We start from the raw sequence: 22,136 nt of genomic DNA on the forward strand, positions 1-22,136 counted from the left end.
GTTGACATGATCTGCCTAGCTGACAAATTGCTTTAACTGTATTTGTTAATATGAGATAATTTCTCTGCATATAAGAAAGAAAAATGAAAGTTTTTGGGAGTCAAAATGTGATATGAGGAGAATTTGTCTCCTTCCTATTGAAGTTTTGCAATTTTTGTGAATGTGAAAGGACCTAATTGACACCAATGGGCGGAATAGGGGCCCACTTCGAGCCTGAAGCAATGTCCTTGGGCTCTAAGTTGCCACCTAATTTTTATAGCCCTAATATACACGAGCGTTTAGGATTTTTATTTTGGTGCACTCTTGTAGTCATCTGCGACTTACCCATGACATCAAAAACTGTTTCGGTTTAATAAATTTTCTTCGATTTAAAACTCTTTTATCACATTTTTGACTTTTAGTAGCACTGATTGACCTCTGTTGACATGATCTTCATAGCTGTCAATTTGCTGCAACAGTATTTGATAGCATATGATAATTTCTCTGCATAAAAAATGTGAAAATGAAAATTTTTGAGAGGCAAAATGTGATATGAGGAGAATTTGTCTCCTTCGTATTGAAGTTTTGCAATTTTTGAGACTGTGAAAGGACCTATTTGACAACAATGGGCATCAATTGCTCAGCCTATACTTCATTCAAGGTTTCAGTTTTAAAAACGAAAGCTCTTCTGTTGAAAAACATCTTTAGAAAGAAAAGAATTAGGAGAAAAAAACATGATTTTGTTTATGTTTCGGTTTAAGAAACACTAAGTTCCATGTCCTAATTTTTGTAAAAGGTTGAATGAGTTTTTTACACTACAACAAAGTTGAACAAGAGGTTTTTCAGGACTATGTTAGATATAGATCAATTTTTAAAAAAAAACATATTCGGACTCTTAACTTAGCGATTTTATTTTTTTTTGGGGGGGGGGGGGGGGGCGGAGTTGGGGCCTACTTCGAGCCTAAAGCAATGTCTTCGGGCTCGAAGTGGCCTCCTAATTTTTATGGCCCTAATATACACGAGCGTTTCGGATCGTTATTTTGGTGCACTCTTCTAATCATCTGGGACTTAAACATGACATCAAAGACAGTTTCCTTTATTAAAAATTCTTTGATTTAAAAATTTTTTATCATATTTTTGATTGTCAGAGACACTGATTGACCTCAACTGACATTATCTGCATAGCTGACAAAATGCTGCAACAGTGTTTGTTAGCATATGATAATTTCTCAGCATAAAAGATGTGAAAAATGAAATATTTTGAGGGTCAGAATGTGAATTGAGGAGAATTTGTCTCCTTCCTATTGATGTTTTGCAATTTTTGGGAATATGAAAGGACCTAAATGAAACCAATGGGCATCAATTGCTAAGCTTAAACTTCATGCAAGGTTTCAGTTTTAAAAACGGTTGCTCTTCTTGTGAAAAACATCTTTAAAATGAAAAAAATTAGGAGAGAAAACGTGAATCTGTTTATAATTTGATTTAAGAAACATTAAATTCCATCTCCTAATTTTTGTAACTGGTTGATTGAGTTTTTTTTACATGAAAACAAATTGGAACATGAGGTTTTCCAGGACTATGTTAGATATAGATCAATTAAAAAAAAACATAATCGCACTCTTAGCTTAGCGATTTTTTTAAGGGGGGGGGGGGGGGGGGGGGAGGAGGAGGGGCCCACTTCGAGCCTGAGGCAATGTCCTCGGGCTCGAAGTGGCCCCTTATTTTTTCTGCCCTATTAAAACCAAGCGTTTCGGATCGTTATTTCGATGCACTCTTTTAATCATCTGGGACTTAACCACGACATCAAAGACAGTTTAGGTTTATTGGAAATTCTTTGATTTAAAATCCTTTTATCACATTTTTGACAATCAGTGATACTGATTGACATCAGTTGACATGATCTGCCTAGCTGACAAATTGCTGCAACAGTGTTTGTTAACATATGATAACTTCTCTGCATAAAAAATGTGAAAAATTAAAATTTTTGAGAGGCAAAATGTGATATGAGGAGAATTTGTCTCCTTCCTATTGATGTTTTGCAATTTTTGTGACTGTGAAAGGACCTAATTGACGCCAATGGGCGTCAATTGCTCAGCCTAAACTTCATTCAAGGTTTCAGTTTTAAAAACGGTAGCGCTTCTGGTGAAAAACATCTTTAGAATGAAAATATTTAGGAGAGAAAACATGATTTTGTTTATGTTTCGGTTTAAGAAACACTAAGTTCCATCTCCTAATTTTTGTAAACAATTTTTTGAGTTTTTTTACATCAAAACAATGTTGAACAAGAGGTTTTCCAGGCCTATGTTTCGTCAATTTTTGGAATTAAAATTATTGGCACTCTAACTTGATTTTTTTGGGGGGAGGGGGAGGGGGCCACTTCGAGCCTGAAGCAATGTCCTCGGGCTCAAAGTGGCCCCCTGTTTTTGGCCCTAATAAAAACGGGCGCTAACGATCGTTGTTTTGGTGCACCCTTTTAATCATCTGGGACTCGGCCATTACATCAAAAACAGTTTTGATCTAAAACAATTTCTTCGATTCAAATTCCTTTTATCACATTTCATTTTCATGTCTTTTACAGTGAAAACATCACTTAAGTTACGTTTCTGGAAAGCTCTCGAAAACATTATAGAATAAGTGCAATTGAATTTTCTGAGATCTTGATTTGCAGGGCCAATCAAACAAATATGCTCAAATAATTGTTTTGGCGCCATAAAAGATCACATGGAAATGTTATGTGTCCTATCCCTTTTTTGTCTCACTGAAAGACATACAAAATTACACACAAATTATGAATTTTTGGAAACGATAAAATTTATAACTATAACGACAGTACAAGAATAAAAAAATTGCCCAAAAGTGCCATTTTGTCCCAATTTCAACCCGAAAAAGCTACCTTCAACCGACCATTTCATGTCTGTTTTGCAATTAGAAGCAGAACAGAAAAAAATTACGTTTCTGAAACACCTGTAAAAAAAACTTTTAGAATTATTGTGAATGAACTTTTTGAAACATTAATTTGCAGGACCAATGTTGAATCAAAGAAATTTGCTCAAATAATTTTTATGCGCCATAAAAGATTACTTGGAAATGCTATGTGTCCCATCCTTTTTTCTGTGACACTTAAAGAAATCGGAAGTACACATAAATTGTTGTTTTTTGGAAACGATAAAATTTGTAACTATAACGACAGTACAAGATTAAAAAAAATTGATCAAAAATGCCATTTTGTCCCGATTTAAACCCGAAAAAGCTTGCTTCAAACTATCTTTTCATGCAGTTAAAAGCTAAAAAAAGTTACGTTTCTGAAAAACTCGTTAGAAAAGCTTTTAGAATAAGTGTGAATGAATTTTAAAAAAAAATTGATTCGCAGGCCCACAGCTGAATCAAACAAATACGCTCAAATGAATTGTTTTTGAGCTGTAAAAGATTACATGGAAATTATATGTGTTTCGGCCCCCTTTTTGTAATACTGAAACGCATAAAAATTTAGAAAAATTTGTTGTCACTTTATAATGACAAAGTTTTTTTACTGTAACGCCAGTTTAAAATTGTAAAATTCGCAGAAAACTACTATTTCGTCGCAATTTCAACCCTAAAAAGCTAGCTTCAGAAGGCCTTTTAATGTCTTTTTTACAGTCAAAAGCTCACTTAAGTTACATTTCTGAAAAGCTCGTGAAGCCACTATTTATTCAATTTATAGGCGGAGTGTTCTACACATTTAATTCTAGGTCAACTCCAGCATCAACATTATACGCTCAAAATATTTTTCTAAAGCTTCAAGTTTAGATGTCAAATTTTTATGTCTTTAATGCAATATTTCTTAAGTGTACAATTAATGGAATTTTTTATTGTTTAACGGCAATCCAAAAAATATCTTTATATCTGTGTTTTCTACACAAAAGCGCCAAACTACCCATAAATTTGAAAAAAAAATTTGACAACGAAATTATTAAAAATTACATGGAAGACGTTTAACGTCATTTGTTGCTCCTAAAAACTTCCATTAAAGGAAGTTTTCAAAAGATCATTTACATGCTGGGACAGCAATTATGAAAAAAAAAGTTTTCAATAGTTTTTTGTTCGAGTTATTCACCGCTAACCACAAATGCCAACTGTAGTCCTAGGACTTCGGTGACCCTACACAAATTCAACCCCAATCTAAGTTTTTTTTCCATGTCATTTTTTTGCTGTGAAAAAGTTGTACAAAGTTTTTTCAGTACAGGCAACCAATGGAACAGCAAAAACAAGTTTAGAAGGTTATTTACAGACCAAAATTGGCATAAAAAAGATTCATATCAGCTTTCAAAATATAGATCGCGAGGAGTGGCCGCAATCATTCGCGGACTCGAAATGTCAAATTTTAGCACTTTAATGTCGTCTGACACCACCGCGAAAATTGGTTATGTTAGTATTATCGATGAAACAAAAGCTCTAGTGACATCACTTTTCTTACAACTTGATTGGCCACAAAATTTGTCATGACAACCAAGACTGAAAATCTGAGAGACAGTTTATTTTGAAAAGTTGCAGACCTCAAAACTTTTTAAAAGGTGGCCAATTTTAGCGCGATGTTGAATATAAACTGTAAGATGAATTGAAATTTGCCGCTGGCCAATTTTTGATCATAAAATGAAGTTACTGCGAGCGGCCATTTCTGAAAACGGTAACCCCTCACAAATTCAACCTGCAAAATTTCTTTAGTCTTTTTAGCTTTTCTAGTTAACGTAGAGACCCGGATTTTTGCATGCCATCTTTTCTCTCAAAAGTCTACCACTGTACCAAATTTCGTGTCTCTAGGGTCATTTTTCAATTTTGACCTAATTTTTGGCAGAAGAATCCGTCTGCACTTTTCGCAATAGGTCGTGATCAGTTTTTGGCCCTTTTTCAGGCGCAAAGTTCGCTCGACTGGATGATGTCCCAGAACTTCCTCAAAATTTGCCTGGAGCAAAATACAAACAAGGGGAGTGTCCCTACAAAAATTTGGCTCCGTAGCTTCAAAATTCATCAAGAAAAATTGATTTTAGTATCAATAGTGATTGAGCACAATTTCTCGTTGTACTCCGATAATTTGATAACTTCGCAAATATTGCTTCAAACTTAAAAATTTTGGTATGGTTGCAAAGCTGACAAGCTTTAGTTTTTGTTTTTTACTTGTATGAAGGCCTCGAAGGCTTTGAGAACGAAAACAAAGCAATGGTCTGAGAAATTAGGCCTATTTTCAAGTACCCAGAGAATTACTTTATAATCGTCTTTTTTCATGGCCATTTGCAGAACTAGGTGAATTTATCCACGAAATTTGTTTTTCTGGCCTTTTCAAGTCTAAAAAAACAAAACTGGACGGCCGTGGCCATTTTTGGCCGGAGTTCAAAAAGCTGCACATTTTCAACTTCGCCGTGCTAGTAGTAGTAGTAGTAGTAGTAGTAGTAGTAGTAGTAGTAGTAGTAGTAGTAGTAGTAGTAGTAGTAGTAGTAGTAGTAGTAGTAGTAGTAGTAGTAGTAGTAGTAGTAGTAGTAGTGGTAGTGGGCTCAAAATCCAACCTCTTTTCCCCGCGGTGTCATAATGGTTAGGTTGTGCAGCAGCTGCCCATAGGGCGCATGCATAGTACCACTGAGCTAAAGAGGCAAGCCTCCTCTAGTTGTTGGCGCGACTAGTTGTTTATTAGCCTGAAAACCCAATGCAATGAGTTGAAACAAAAATGGCCAAGAGTCCCGTGTAAGGGTTGCGAAGAATCTCCCGTGGAATAGCAATCTCTGAATTGAAACCCTCAATATCAGGACACTGGCTCAGTCAGGTTCACTAAAAAGCCTGAAAATGGAATTGAACAAGTACAATTTGGACATTCTGGGATTGCAAGAAAAAATACTGGAGGAGCAGAAAGAAGATCTTAGTAACCACAATCTTCTCCTCACTGACTCCTGGCTGTCGACTGCAAAAGCTAGTCAAGGAGGAGTTGGTATTGCGGTCACGAAAAACTTGCCGGTAGCACAATTGAGCAAGTTGCTGTTAGTGAGCGAGTTACTTATTAGAGACGAGCTAACCCAGTAATGTTTGTGTGTTAAGCACGCACAAAAGAAGCTGATAATTTGTGTTGTATCCAGTTGTAAACAAAGGGTAGAGCTCGCGTTGTCGGCGACTTCAATGCGGAGCCTCGGCAACAATCCGATGTCCCGTGCCTTGCGAGGCCCTTATGGAATGGGCGAAGGGAATGATAAATCAGAAACATTGTTGTCCTCTTGTGTCTCCCATGATGCATTAAAGGACAGGATATGTAAAATTTGCTCATAGAAAAAACAACAAGCAAGTTTTAAATTCTACGATAAGTAAGACAAAATTCTGTACGAAATTTTCCCGAAAAAACCTTATTATTTTTTACGATCTACGCTTCAAGAGGGCAGATTGAAACATGATCCAAGCAATTCTCATTTCGCAAAAAGCAGATAATCTACACGGTATAGGATTCATCGTTCTACAGATTGAACTTTTTTCGATCCCTCTTTTGTTTTTAACATCACTGTCTTGGTTCGTAGTACGGGTCTAAAGACATCAATCAGTTAAACTTTCAATTGAAATTTTAGGGGGAAATGAACACAAAACTTTGCTCATCTTTATATTGCTTGTCTTTGCATATAGAGATTCGCTAAAAATAATTTATTCGTTGACGGCATGTAAAATGATCTGCACGTTTTCAAGTTTTCGATCCATTTGAGATCAGTAGATGTTAGAATCAGATTTTCACCGGTAGGAGAATTTAGCTTGATTAGCAAAGAGCTCATATAATGCCAGACAGAGTTAGGTTAGATATCGAGTTTAAATTTTTTTTTTCATATCAAGGTAGCATTAAAATTTGTCAGGTAAGCTCTGTGTTAAGTTCTGAATTTTTACACAAGCGACACCCAGGTCGAGGTGTGCGTTAATGATCAGACAATTAAAAACGCACAGGGGGTGTAAATTGCGTTTTGGATTACATGGACGAGCATCATAATAAAGTCTGCCTACATGAACGAGGTTCCTAGTCAGAGTCTGCCTAAAGTCTGATCATTAACGAGCTAAAGTCTGATCATTAACGAACTAAAGTCTGACCATTAACGAGTTAAATTCTGATCATTAACGAGCTGAAGTCTGATTATTAACGAGCTAAAGTCTGGTCTTTAACGAGCTAAATTCTGATCATTAACGAGCTAAATTCTGACCATTAACGAGCAAAAGTATGTATAAAATGGCAATAACATTGTCGGAAAATTATCTCAAAACTGTTTAAAAAAACTGACTTTGTTGAGATTTTTCCAGTATGTTCTGGGTGTGTTTCCCTCCTCCTTTCTCATCCGGGCTGGGGACCGGCTACGGCGGAGTTACAAACAAACAACTATAAGAGATTTTGAGCAGAGCATTCGGTAAAAAAACCGGGCTCAAACTCTATCTCCAAACAAAATAAAACAAATTAAATAAAATAACAGCAGCAATTTAAACAATATAGCAATAACATTGTCGGAAATTATCTCAAGTCTGTTAAAAAAAACTGACTTTGTTGAGATTTTTCCAGTATGTTCTGGGTGTGTTTCCCTCCTCCTTTCTCATCCGGGCTGGGGACCGGCTACGGCGGAGTTACAAACAAACAACTATAGGAGATTTTGAGCAGAGCATTCGGTAAAAAAAACCGGGCTCAAACTTTATCTCCAAACAAAACTAAACAAAATTAAACAAAGCACAGCAAAAATATGTATAAAAATAGTATTTTGAGCGCGAAATCTGACAACGCGTTAAGTTCTTTTTTTCAGACCAGCTAGAACAAAAATTCTTTCTCCCTTAATCCTATTTGGACTTTCCCACTCCTAAGTAGGCCCTCACTTGATTTGAATCAGTCCTTCACTATATTGAAAAAAACTATTTGTTAAACTCTGTAAAGATAGTATTTTGAGCGCGAAATCTGACAACGCGTTAAGTACTTTTTTCTCAGGTCAGCTAGAACAAAAATTCTAAAAATTCTTCCTCCCTTAGAACCTATTTGGACTTTCTCACTCTTAAGTATGCCCTCATTTGATTTGAATAAGTCCTTCACTATATTGAAAAATTCTATTTGTTAAACTCTGTAAAGATAGTATTTTGAGTGCGAAATCTGACAACGCGTTAAGTACTTTTTTTCAGACCAGCTAGAACAAAAACTTTTTCTCCCTTAGTACCTATTTGGACTTTCCCACTCCTAAGTAGGCCCTCATTTGATTTGAATAAGTCCTTCACTATATGAAAAAACACTATTTGTTAAACTGTGTAATGATAGTATTTTGAGCGCGAAATCTGACAATACGTTAAGTATTTTTTTTTCTCAGACCGGCTAGAACAAAAATTTTTTCTCCCTTAGAACCTTTTTGGACTTTCCCACTCCTAAGTAGGCCCTAATTTGATTTGAATAAGTCCTTCACTATATGAAAAACACTATTTGTTAAAATGTGTAAAGATAGTATTTTGAGCGCGAAATCTGACAGCGCGTTAAGTACTTTTTCTCAGACCAGCTAGAACAAAAATTCTTTCTCCCTTAGAACCTATTTGGACTTGCCCACTCCTAAGTAGGCCATCATTTGATTTAAATAAGTCCTTCACTATATGGAAAAACACTATTTGTTAAACTGTGTAAAGATAGTATTTTGAGCGCGAAATCTGACAACGCGTTAAGTACTTTTTTTTCAGACCAGCTAGAACAAAAATTCTTTCTCCTTTTAAACCTATTTGAACTTTCCCACTCCTAAGTAAGCCCTCATTTGATTTGAATAAGTCCTTCACTATATGAAAAAAAATTTATTTGTTAAACTGTGTAAAGATAGTATTTTGAGCGCGAAATCTGAAAACGCGTTAAGTACTTTTTCTCAGACCGGCTAGAACAAAAATTTTTTCTCCCTTAGAACCTATTTGGACTTTCCCATTCCTAAGTAGGCCCTCATTTGATTTGAATAAGTCCTTCACTATATGGAAAAACACTATTTGTTAAACTGTGTAAAGATAGTATTTTGAGCACGAAATCTGACAGCGCGTTAAGTACTTTTTCTCAGACCAGCTAAAACAAAAATTCTTTCTCCCTTAGAACCTATTGGGACTTTCCCACTCCTAGGTAGGCCATCATTTGATTTAAATAAGTCCTTCACTATATGGAAAAACACTATTTGTTAAACTGTGTAAAGATAGTAATTTGAGCGCGAAATCTGACAACGTGTTAAGTACTTTTTTCTCAGACCAGCTAGAACAAAAATTCCCTCTCCCTTAGAACTTCTTTGGACTTTCCCACTCCTAAGTAGGCCTTCAATTGATTTGAAAAAATCCTTCACTATATTGAAAAACACTATTCGTTAAACTCTGTAAAGATAGTATTTTGAGCGCGAAATCTGACAACGCGTTAAGTAGTTTTTTTTCAGACCAGCTAGAACAAAAATTCTTTCTCCTTTTAAACCTATTTGAACTTTCCCACTCCTAAGTAAGCCCTCATTTGATTTGAATAAGTCCTTCACTATATGAAAAAAAATTTATTTGTTAAACTGTGTAAAGATAGTATTTTGAGCACGAAATCTGACAGCGCGTTAAGTACTTTTTCTCAGACCAGCTAAAACAAAAATTCTTTCTCCCTTAGAACCTATTGGGACTTTCCCACTCCTAGGTAGGCCATCATTTGATTTAAATAAGTCCTTCACTATATGGAAAAACACTATTTGTTAAACTGTGTAAAGATAGTAATTTGAGCGCGAAATCTGACAACGTGTTAAGTACTTTTTTCTCAGACCAGCTAGAACAAAAATTCCCTCTCCCTTAGAACTTCTTTGGACTTTCCCACTCCTAAGTAGGCCTTCAATTGATTTGAAAAAATCCTTCACTATATTGAAAAACACTATTCGTTAAACTCTGTAAAGATAGTATTTTGAGCGCGAAATCTGACAACGCGTTAAGTAGTTTTTTTTCAGACCAGCTAGAACAAAAATTCTTTCTCCTTTTAAACCTATTTGAACTTTCCCACTCCTAAGTAAGCCCTCATTTGATTTGAATAAGTCCTTCACTATATGAAAAAAAATTTATTTGTTAAACTGTGTAAAGATAGTATTTTGAGCGCGAAATCTGAAAACGCGTTAAGTACTTTTTCTCAGACCGGCTAGAACAAAAATTTTTTCTCCCTTAGAACCTATTTGGACTTTCCCATTCCTAAGTAGGCCCTCATTTGATTTGAATAAGTCCTTCACTATATGGAAAAACACTATTTGTTAAACTGTGTAAAGATAGTAATTTGAGCGCGAAATCTGACAACGTGTTAAGTACTTTTTTCTCAGACCAGCTAGAACAAAAATTCCCTCTCCCTTAGAACTTCTTTGGACTTTCCCACTCCTAAGTAGGCCTTCAATTGATTTGAAAAAATCCTTCACTATATTGAAAAACACTATTCGTTAAACTCTGTAAAGATAGTATTTTGAGCGCGAAATCTGACAACGCGTTAAGTACTTTTTTTTCAGACCAGCTAGAACAAAAATTCTTTCTCCTTTTAAACCTATTTGAACTTTCCCACTCCTAAGTAAGCCCTCATTTGATTTGAATAAGTCCTTCACTATATGAAAAAAAATTTATTTGTTAAACTGTGTAAAGATAGTATTTTGAGCGCGAAATCTGAAAACGCGTTAAGTACTTTTTCTCAGACCGGCTAGAACAAAAATTTTTTCTCCCTTAGAACCTATTTGGACTTTCCCATTCCTAAGTAGGCCCTCATTTGATTTGAATAAGTCCTTCACTATATGGAAAAACACTATTTGTTAAACTGTGTAAAGATAGTATTTTGAGCACGAAATCTGACAGCGCGTTAAGTACTTTTTCTCAGACCAGCTAAAACAAAAATTCTTTCTCCCTTAGAACCTATTGGGACTTTCCCACTCCTAGGTAGGCCATCATTTGATTTAAATAAGTCCTTCACTATATGGAAAAACACTATTTGTTAAACTGTGTAAAGATAGTAATTTGAGCGCGAAATCTGACAACGTGTTAAGTACTTTTTTCTCAGACCAGCTAGAACAAAAATTCCCTCTCCCTTAGAACTTCTTTGGACTTTCCCACTCCTAAGTAGGCCTTCAATTGATTTGAAAAAATCCTTCACTATATTGAAAAACACTATTCGTTAAACTCTGTAAAGATAGTATTTTGAGCGCGAAATCAGACATTGCGTTAAGTACTTTTTTCTCAGACCAACTAGAACAAAAATTCCTTCTCCCTTAGAACTCATTTGGACTTTCCCACTCCTAAGTAGGCCCTCAATTGATTTGAATAAGTCCTTCACTATATTGAAAAACACTATTTCTTAAACTCTGTAAAGATAGTATTTTGAGCGCGAAATCTGACAATGCGTTAAGTACTTTTTTTTCAGACCAGCTAGAACAAAAATTCTTTCTCCCTTAGTACCTATTTGGACCTTCCCACTCCTAAGTAGGCCCTCATTTGATTTGAATAAGTCCTTCACTATATGAAAAAACACTATTTGTTAAACTGTGTAAAGATAGTTTTTTGAGCGCGAAATCTGACAACGCGTTAAGTATTTTTTTTCTCAGACCGGCTAGAACAAAAATTTTTTCTCCCTTAGAACCTATTTGGACTTTCCCACTCCTAAGTAGGCCCTAATTTGATTTGAATAAGTCCTTCACTATATGGAAAAACACTATTTGTTAAACTGTGTAAAGATAGTATTTTGAGCGCGAAATCTGACAGCGCGTTAAGAACTTTTTCTCAGACCAGCTAGAACAAAAATTCTTTCCTCTTAGAACCTATTTTGACTTTCCCACTCCTAAGTAGGCCCTAATTTGATTTGAATAAGTCCTTCACTATATGGAAAAACACTATTTGTTAAACTGTGTAAAGATAGTATTTTGAGCGCGAAATCTGACAACGTGTTAAGTACTTCTTTCTCAGACCAGCTAGAACAAAAATTCCTTCTCCCGTAGAACTTCTTTGGACTTTCCCACTCCTAAGTAGGCCTTCAATTGATTTGAATAAATCCTTCACTATATTGAAAAACACTATTTGTTAAACTCTGTAAAGATAGTATTTTGAGCGCGAAATCTGACAGTGCGTTAAGTACTTTTTTCTCAGACCAACTAAAACAAAAATTCTTTCTCCCTTAGAACCTATTGGGACTTTCCCACTCCTAAGTAGGTCCTCATTTGATTTGAATAAGTCCTTCACTATATGAAAAAACACTATTTGTAAAACTGTGTAAAGATAGTATTTTGAGCGCGAAATCTGACAACGCGTTAAGTACTTTTTTCTCAGACCGGCTAGAACAAAAATTTCTTCTCCCTTAGAACCTATTTGGACTTTCCCATTCCTAATTAGGCCCTCATTTGATTTGAATAAGTCCTTCACTATATGGAAAAACACTATTTGTTAAACTGTGTAAAGATAGTATTTTGAGCGCGAAATCTGACAGCGCGTTAAGTAATTTTTCTCAGACCAACTAGAACAAAAATTCTTTCTCCCTTAGAACCTATTTGGACTTTCCCACTCCTAAGTAGGCCATCATTTGATTTAAATAAGTCCTTCACTATATGGAAAAACACTATTTGTTAAACTGTGTAAAGATAGTATTTTGAGCGCGAAATCTGACAACGTGTTAAGTACTTTTTTCTCAGACCAGCTAGAACAAAAATTCCTTCTCCCTTAGAACTTCTTTGGACTTTCCCACTCCTAAGTAGGCCTTCAATTGATTTGAATAAATCCATCACTATATTGAAAAACCCTATTTGTTAAACTGTGTAAAATAGTGTTTTGAGCGCGAAATCTGACAGCGCGTTAAATACTTTTTCTCAGACCAACTAGAACAAGAATTCTTTCTCCCTTAGAATCTATCTGGACTTTCCCACTCCTAAGTAGGCTCTCATTTGATTTGAATAAGTCTTTCACTATATGGAAAAACACTATTTGTTAAACTGTGTAAAGATAGTATTCTGAGCGCGAAATCTCACAACGTGTTAAGTACTTTTTTCTCAGACCAGCTAGAACAAAAATTCCTTCTCCCTTAGAACCTATTTGGACTTTCCCACTCCTAAGTATGCTCTAAAAGGATTTGAATAATTCATTCACTATATTGAAAAACACTATTTATTAAACTCTGTAAAGATAGTATTTTGAGCGCGAAATCTGACAACGTGTTAAGTACTTTTTTTCTCAGACCAGCTAGGACAAAAATACCTTCTCCTTTAGAACCTATTTGAACTTTCCCACTCCTAAGAAGGCCCTCAATTGATTTGAATAAGTCCTTCACTCTATTGAAAAACACTATTTGTTAAACTGTGTAGAGATAATAGAGATAGTACTTTGAGCGCAAAATCTGACAACGTGTTAACTACTTCTTTCTCAGACCAGCTAGAACAAAAATTCTCCACCATTAGAACCTATTTGGACCTCCACACACCTACGTAGAATCTCAATTGATTTGAATAAGTTTCTCGATACACTTACACAGAAAAATGAGATTTGAGTCAATATGAAATTTTTTCTGAAAAGTAATTATCTATCAATTTCATGTGAATTAGCAACTGAGTCAAAATAATTCGCAGCAGTTTGAATGAGACACAAGAAAGATAATCAAAAATTAAAGATCGAGGAACATAGTGGAGTCAATTGTGTTCGAAGTGTCGCATTTTTTTCACTAAATAGTTCTTCTCCTTGAAAACAAAATGAAACAGTTTGTAGGCAGTCATGGCTACAGGAACTTCCAGCGTCTCCTCAGAATCCGAAACAAAAAAAACCGAAGATTGAGCTCTCTAAGGAAGCACCTCTTACCAATTTAATCTTACTGATAAGATGCTTCTTCCGCAGAACACACTTCTTTGTTTCATCCTCATAGAAAAAAAGAAATTCACCTAACAGTATGTCTTCGTTCAATGAGATCGCAACAAATATATCAGCGCGCGACCCACAACCGTAGGCCCCTGATGTTAAAAAACGAATCACGATTTCTACAAAACAGACGTTTTCGGGGATGCGCACGTCTAAAATTTTGGGTAGCCTCTGTTTCAACCATTCCGAATGCTTCATCGAATGGCTTTTTTGTGGACAACTCATTTAATGATTGAGTAAGGCAATCATCTTGAACTTCAATAGTCGCCAGTAACTTTGATCGAATAAAACGTTGAACCAAAACATGACAATGATTCACGGTTCCAGTAAGAGGGGCAAGGAGAAGCCTGTTGGCAGACTCGAACATGAATGCAGAAGTAGTAAAAAGAGGTCCAATACTTCGAACCTGCCAACTTAGGTGTCGTAAAAGGTGAAAATTGATTGATTCCATTCTGCTGCATTTTTCTGCCACACTCAAGTAAAACTCATCAAGAAGAGTTTCACAAAGCTGTGCATTTTTACTCGAGTCGTATAACTCACGAACGGCAAAGACCAATTTCTTGAGATCATCTTCGTCGCTTCGTTTGTCCTCGCCAAACAGAAAGGAGGGCAAAATAACCGGAGATAAATACAGGAGGATAGTTTTCAGCTCTTTTGCTTTCTTGTTTGATAAGGCCTCTAAACTTTGCACGGTGTTCTCAAGCTCCTTGGGAAGGGCAACAGATCCCAGAAAAGTGTTCAACTGTCCACGGTGCTCTACTCTCATCTGGTCGTAAAAACAACCGAGAAGGTCTTTGGCAACACCCAAGAAAAGCTGGTGCATTGGGTTGATCGGGGACGACAAAGGTTGGTTGGGAATTAAAGAGAGCAATAAACTTCTTCCTTTGACACCTTGGGTCCTCACTTCAGCGTCTGCTTTTCGACCGTGTTTCAACTGAATTTCTCTGATGCTGCCATTTTCAAGCTCTCTCAAATTCAATAGGTGCAACTCGTGCGACCGCATCACAAATTTTTCATCGTGGTGATACCTATGAGAGCCTGCAAAGTGAAAGCCACGTTGATTGCACAAGGTACATCCGTTGAAGCCGTTACACAGCTTCATTTTGAGAACCTTTGCCTTTCCAATTAAATCGGCAACAAAAAGAATTGGCTGGAAATCTAACTCAATTTTTCTTTCACCTACTTTCAAAAACATTGCGTAGGAGAGCTCATTGATCATGTGTTGGAACATCTGGTTGAAATCAGGATAGCCAGATCCAACAAACAAAGCCGCAAGAAATATATTTTGAAACGCCTTTGGCGTTTTCTAGGAGGAAGGTCAGCAACAGAGATAAAATGAGGCCACGCCGATAAGACTGGACTTTTGCTTACGTTAGCTCCATCTGTTTTTACAATTAACCGAACAGTTAGTTTTTTTCCAATAATTCGAAACTCTGGCATATGCAGGTCTTCGTTGAAGGTCTTATTGGCTGCATAGAAAAGCATTTCATCTATGTGTTCCTCAACTATGTCAACAAGCAATTGTCTAAACTTTACAACAATCAATTCACCATTTCCCAGAGTTATTTTTTCATCCTGGTAAAGAGAAGAAAACTCAGTAAACTTAGTTTTGACGGCCCAAGGGGTTATTGTCTGATGATCAAATAGTTCCTGGTCTCTCTTTATAAGATTGAACAGAAGGGCATCTGAACAATTATGACGCGCCACACTAGCTAAAAGAGACGCAATTAAATTACCTGCAGATATTTCATTCACTTCTCGCAAACGCATACTAGAAAAAATTTCATTAAAACCGAGTCCACTACTTTCTGCTATGTCAGTATCCCATAAAAAACTGCCACTTCGGTCAACAAACTCATTAAAATTAGCTAGTCCTTCAAACGAATCACTTTCAATCTCATCCTCTACAAGTTGACTTGCACCACTATCTACCGGAGGAACATATGCAGCTATTTCGTCCAATTTTTGCTTCGTCCTGAACATCTAAAGGCGCTTCAAATTCCAGAGAGAGTTTGCTGCTGTTTGAGCAATCTTCGTAAAACTTTATCATCTCCTCCAGATGCAATTTTGGTGTCACGATTGACTTTAAAGAAATTCTGGGGTTAGATTTTCTGCATCGTTTCTTAGCAATTTCACGGACAGTGTCTCTGATTGTTTCATCTGAAGATACATTCTGATTACCGTGTAGCCGGTCCTTCCACACAAACAGTCTGCGTTGTTATCGCCAAAAAAATTGCTGTTGTAGAACGTCACTAACTCTTCGCCGTCTACAATTGGTCGCAAAGCCCTTAGTCTGACGCATTCGCGTCCATTCTAGCCACCGCTCATGTAGTAATCGCAATTGGGTTCACATGAGTGGTTAGCCCATCTTGGTTAGCCAATTCCTATCATTAATTTTTCACCTTCCATGAGAGACCAGTCGTCAAGAGTTCTATTCTTTGGTTTCTTTGCCATTAATCCAACTGTATTTTGAAGTTCTCGAGTAGGTAAGGTTTTTCTACTTCGATTTCTTAAGCAGAACCCTCCAAAATTGTCAGGCTCAATTCTAAAACCGTCATTGTATGCTGCCGAATAGATTGTACGAACGTCAACACAGAGTTTTTTGATATTTCGATTTCCAATCTCAAGCGCCTTGAATTCTTCTTGTGACATAAGAGTAGTGAGGGCATGAGGCTCTCTTTCAGTATCGTTGATATGTAAAGGTGCTATGAAACCCTCTGCTTGACAAAAAAGTTCACAAACCTCCATACCTGGAACCATTCGATTGAACAGTGATTGAAAACAAAGCACAACTAACCAAATTTTTTAAAAAAAAACCAATACCGTCAAACTAATTGCTCGTGAACAACCAGCGACAACTTTGCATTAGCTTAACACTTAGGCTGATAAACAAACAACGCACATCGACGAGCAAAAATTAGGACTTCAACTTTGCCAAAACTCAATTAAAACAATAATATGTAACCTCAGCATAGTTAGGGAAAAGTACGAAGAAAAACTCCACTCAATGTCTATTCCCTTCCTTCATCAAAAACATAGTTCCCTCAAGCCAGTGAAAATATACTAAGATAAAATGAAGAACAAAATTTATACATGTGAACCGAACAAAAAAGCGTCAAACGCCGTGAAAATTAAAACAGAGGAAGCATAAAACTCTATTTCAATCAAAGAAAAAAAGAATAATTAAGATCAGTAATTTTTTTAGACAACTGCGAAAACTTTAAAGATTCTAGACTAAAGCTATACAAAGCTAATTTATAGAAACACAAGTCTCACTGAAAAAACAGCAGTGCACGAATACATCCCGCGAGAACTAACAAAGTACAGGCGCAATTTACTGATTGACATAAGTACAGGAAGGCATATGCTGGAGAACAAATATAATCTAACTTTAATAAACATCTTTTGAGTGACTGAATTGGGGTTCAGACGATAATTCTACTTCTCGGCTACAAATTCGAAGTTTTTTCACACTTCGCTTGTAATAGGTCTGACAACGTCATTTTTTCTATTGAAGCTTCTTCTCTCTCTACCTGCCTGATTAGCAGCATCTTTCGCTTTTTGAAAAGCCAGATTAGGGCTGAGTGGATACTTCTGAATTACCACATCTAAAAATTAAGGAAGTGGATGGAACGTAAATTTTCTCAATGCAGAAGCGCAGATATCGAAAGCAACAGTAACTTTGAGTTAATAAGTATCCACTTTTAGTTAACAATAATTTAACAAACGCATTAAAAAATAACAGCTGATTTGCGGCAATCGTTAGTTAATTAGAAAGATTGATGTATTCAGATTTAAGGAAACAATTACCTTTAAACTTCATCGTTTTTTTTGTTGGAGCTTCGGATCGAACTGGAGACTTAGAACTGTCAATCATTTCCTCAGTTAAACCATTAATTCCAAAAGTTTTAATTCTAAGACTGCGGCCAAGCTGTGAAGGATACTTGTTTGCCTTCGAATCCATCAAATTTTCGCCATCAAAATTGACTCTTGTAGGGGGATAAGTGGCCATGAGCTCATCGTCCTCATCAATCGATTTGAAACCAAATCTCTGTAACCGCTCTACTTCTTTCAGTTCTTCGAACTAGCACAAACAGTACTACTTTTCTTTTTTCATAAACAATATATGTTTACTATTTTTCCGATGATTATGAATATTGTTATTACTTACTCGGATGTTGAATTCTTCTATTTTTCAATTTGGAGTTTGTAAATAAGCAATGTTTTTATCATTATTTTTGCCACTTTTATTTATACTACTAAAATTATTATTATTACTGTCATTAAAATTATATATCTCTATTTGTAACACTTAATCTAAATTTGAAATGTTTAGTTACCGTTTCACCTATCTCCGGGATGATCTTCCTCCGCTTTTTTTCACTTTTTTTGCGACAAATTTGCTGACTGCATGAGCAAGGATCATTCTGGTTTCATGTTCCGCAACAAAATTTTTGAATTCCATGCACACCGGCTCGCCACACCCCTTTAAAAAAGTAACTTTGCTATCCTCTAGAGCTCAACTCAAAAAATTTCGTGCACTTTTTAATATAAGTTTTCAAAAACTTTTTAATATAAGTTTTCAGAATCACTGAGCAACTGATTTATTTTTGAAGACCTTTTCCTTTGGCGCTTTAGCCATTTCTCGTGTTCAAGAAAAATTAAAGACCAAAATCTAGTGCTAGAACAAATGAATAAACTTAACGGACTAGCCTTGTCGCAAATTTTGTCTTGCAGCTTTAAAGTTTTCTTGGGTTTGAATAGCAGCAGTTTGGGTGCGCCTTGAGAACCACCTACTACACTTGGTGTTTCTCTCATTTGCTGTTGGGGATTTGGCGGGTCAGGCTTGCCTTTGTTTTTCTTTGGGTTATTACGTTTCGCCGTTCCCTCGTCATTCATCACTGGAGACTCGAAGACAATGGTTGAGCCTCTTCTTAGGGTCTCATCTTCAACTTGCTTTTCAGTAGGCGGAGCAGTAGATTGATTATTCAAAAACAGTGGCTCTAAACCTTTATATAGACGGCCTTGAGTCTCTTTGTGGTGATTGTGAGCTTCTTTTGATTTCCTGCTTCCAAAAAAAATAGCCTCCGGATCCTTAGATTTGTGGATGATCCTCATTTGATCTCCAGGTTTTAAAGCCAGCTTGCTATCTGCAGTAGTACCGAGGACCAACATCGAACTGTTGAAGGGAACGTCTACCGCTGTTTTGTCATAAAAAACCACGAACTTTTTATCTTGATGTAGCTCTTGAATTTTTCGACGGGCTGTTGTCTCAGGGTCAGTTTCAAAGTGGGTTTCTTTAACTTGTTTTTTACTGGCAGGGCGTGAAAAAACTTGCGACATGGTTCTGAAACCAGTGAAAAACATTATTGCCTTGACAAAAATTGCCTCATCGTTACTGCATCGAAACAAGATTTTAGGGAACAGGACTTCGTGGAAACAAGCAGTTCGTGGAAACAAGATATATCTATTCAGCTACAAACGAAAACAACATCAAAGCGTAAAAATCTCTTTAAAAATTTTATACAAAGCGGTCATCTGATGTGAAATTTTTCCCTTTTTAGGCGTATCAAGTATGGCTAAAAACAAGGTGACACTTAGGCGCGAAATGTATAACAGGAGAGTGAAAACATTCAAGGGAAACTATTCTTTTATTCAGTAAACTGTTCACGAACAAAAGAGGTCTAAATACACAAACTTCATACCAGAGAAAATTGAATTTACAGAAAATCTTATAAGTTTAACATCAATCAAAAAGAAAGCTTGAGTAATAAGGTAACAGATTAAAAGCGAAATCTAACACAGAAAAAGAAACTCAGATTATATATCTCCTCATCGGAACTAAAAATCACTAAGTAGGAAAGTTCTGCTTGAGGCTAATAACTGTGCCGAAAAAGTTAAATCGGCAGGGCTTCGTGCAGTACATTTGCACAAAAACTATTGACTGCTTGTATTCTTGTTCATTGCAGCTTTTCTTTTGAGTTCCTTCTTTTCCTGTCCATATTTGCCTGTACCCTCGAGTCTCTGCTTAACGTTGAGTACAGCCTTGTTTGCAGCTTTTTTAGCCTGAGACTTGGCATCTGGAAATAAATTTCGCGGGAATTTTCTCTCAACTGCACCTAAGAAAGAAGCAAAAAACGATTACCGACATATTTTTTTTCAAAAACATTTCTCCTGCTATGCTCATCTATACGAACCATATTATTGTAAATGTGAAAATGAAAAAAAACACCCCTTTAGTTCTTCAACCTCAAAACAACTGGTTTTCAAAGCAACGTGCAAAATAGAATTAACCAACTTAGGGAAAAACGTGAGCATTTTTTTTAACTGAGGCACACTTCCAACTTTTCCTTGTGTTTTATTGGGCAGGATCATTTCATATGCAAGAGCATTAGCTCCAAAAACCCATCTTCGGAGCGCTAGACCATTGTCCCACGGTTGATGTCCACTGTAGATCAGGTCAAGATTTTTGTTCTTGATGCCAAATTGGACATTTGGTTTCCTTTCTACTTTGCTAAGAAGAGCACTTTCTTCTAGAGCATCATCATTATCAGTGTCTTCGCTTTCCTCATCTTGACTGCAGGAGGACTCCGTCAGACTTGTCTCAAAATCATCAACCCCGTCCATCGAGTTCCTGACTTGCACGAAAACTCAACGAATGGTTTGCTCAAAAACAAAAAAAAACAAGCTCAGAGAAAAAGGGAACTAACTATTTGAGACAACGTCCGCTTAAGCGTACACATATCTTCCGCCGCACGATCAGAAGACTGCTCCATCGTTTTGATTATCTGATGAATGCGCTTTTCGTTGTTGAGCAGGACTTCCGTGACAGATTTATGATGATCACAGCACTAAACAGTCAACAAGCGCGTCAAAAACATCAAACAGAATATGCTCGAGTTAAACAGCCTGCTCAGTTTCTCATCAAAAAATGATAGAACATAGCATTAAACATTCAGAAAAGCCATTTTTCTTGCTTATCAATAATCCTCGTCAATGTAGTTGGAAAACTAACCGAAACCAAATTAATTGTCTTCACTGTTTCCAAAGTCTCTTCCTTTTGCGATTCAATACTTTCAAATAAGTCAGATTCATGAGAACCAGTTGGCAAAGTTGAACTGGCTTGACGCTCCACCGTGATTGCATCATTGCTGGCTTCAGAAATCAATCGTCAGACCTAGATCTCTCGGCCACAGAGACGCCATGATGAGAAGCGGATAAGTTGCTTGTATTTCCAAGACTTGAATTCTTGTCTGAGTTTTTCAAGATCCGGCTTATAAGTCCCGCACCCTTGCTTCACAACAATATAGATACGGACTTGATTGTCCATAAGCAAGAGAACGTCCTTCCCCTCTTTTGCCATTACCTTGTCAATGAATTCTGTGGAGCCCCACATTTCAAAATCCGCTGTAATTAGTTGGACATCGTACTTTTCCTTTGAAATGACTAACCACTCAAGCATAGCTTTTCTCTTAAAACGAAAAAAGTTGACAACCGGTAAATTATACCAATTTCGACAGTTCTTAGAACCATTTAAAACATTGTCGTGGCGGCTCAGATGATTTTCACTATAGCAATCAAAACTAAATTGGATTGAAAAACGAAAACTTTACTTCTAATTAAAACAGAACCGTAGGCAGATTCATTACATCAACAGTACGACAAAGGACCATATCAAAAAATTCCATTCAAAGAAGAACAGATTAAAACAAAATCTATCTGCTTTTAAGTTGCTGAGGCATCCTCAAATTCCGTTTGCTAACTCATCACTCAAATCATCCGTATGAACTGATACAGTAGAGTCAAAATTATCATCTGCTGTGAGGTCAACTAATTCAATTGCTGCTTTTTCCATTTTCTCAACTCTGGCACTGATCTCATCTAGTTTTCTTTTTAGCACACAAATTTCTTTTCTTAACTCATCTTCCAACTTTGCGCTGGATTCTGGCTGCGCAGTGGGATTCATAGCAGGCCTTCTGCAGATAACACGGCCTCCCCTTACTGCAATTACACTTTTTGATGCACTTAAAAACACTGAAAGGAACATGAAATGAACAACTTGAAAAATTTAACAGACTCAATGATAGAAACGCTTGCTTAATAGTTCGCCGCCGCATGAAAGAAACTCTCGAGATACCCACTGAAAAAACATTTTAAAACGGTGGGTCAAATTCAAAATGTGACCAATATTTCTAGCAACACAAGTTGCAAAAGAAAATAGAAGTACAACTTAAGTATTGGAAAAGCAGCCTACCGTTGAGCTACAATCGGAATCCCCTGGGTTCGGAATTGACAGCCAACAAATAGTT

The 22,136-nt window shown here is 36.5% G+C and overlaps 1 protein-coding gene across 1 annotated transcript in view; it reads right to left on the reverse strand.

Moving 5' to 3' along the window:
- Positions 1 to 21,571: 21,571 nt before the first annotated feature.
- LOC142354159 (uncharacterized) overlaps positions 21,572 to 22,136 on the reverse strand; it is a 20,273-nt gene continuing 19,708 nt past the window's right edge. Inside the window, exon 5 of the mRNA XM_075406423.1 lies at positions 21,572 to 21,861. Coding sequence (XP_075262538.1) covers positions 21,572 to 21,861 — 290 coding nt within the window. The remainder of the gene's footprint in view (positions 21,862 to 22,136) is intronic.

Source organism: Convolutriloba macropyga, chromosome 15 (assembly GCF_964194025.1).
Source record: "Convolutriloba macropyga chromosome 15, txConMacr16.3, whole genome shotgun sequence".
Lineage (NCBI taxonomy): Eukaryota > Metazoa > Xenacoelomorpha > Acoela > Convolutidae > Convolutriloba > Convolutriloba macropyga.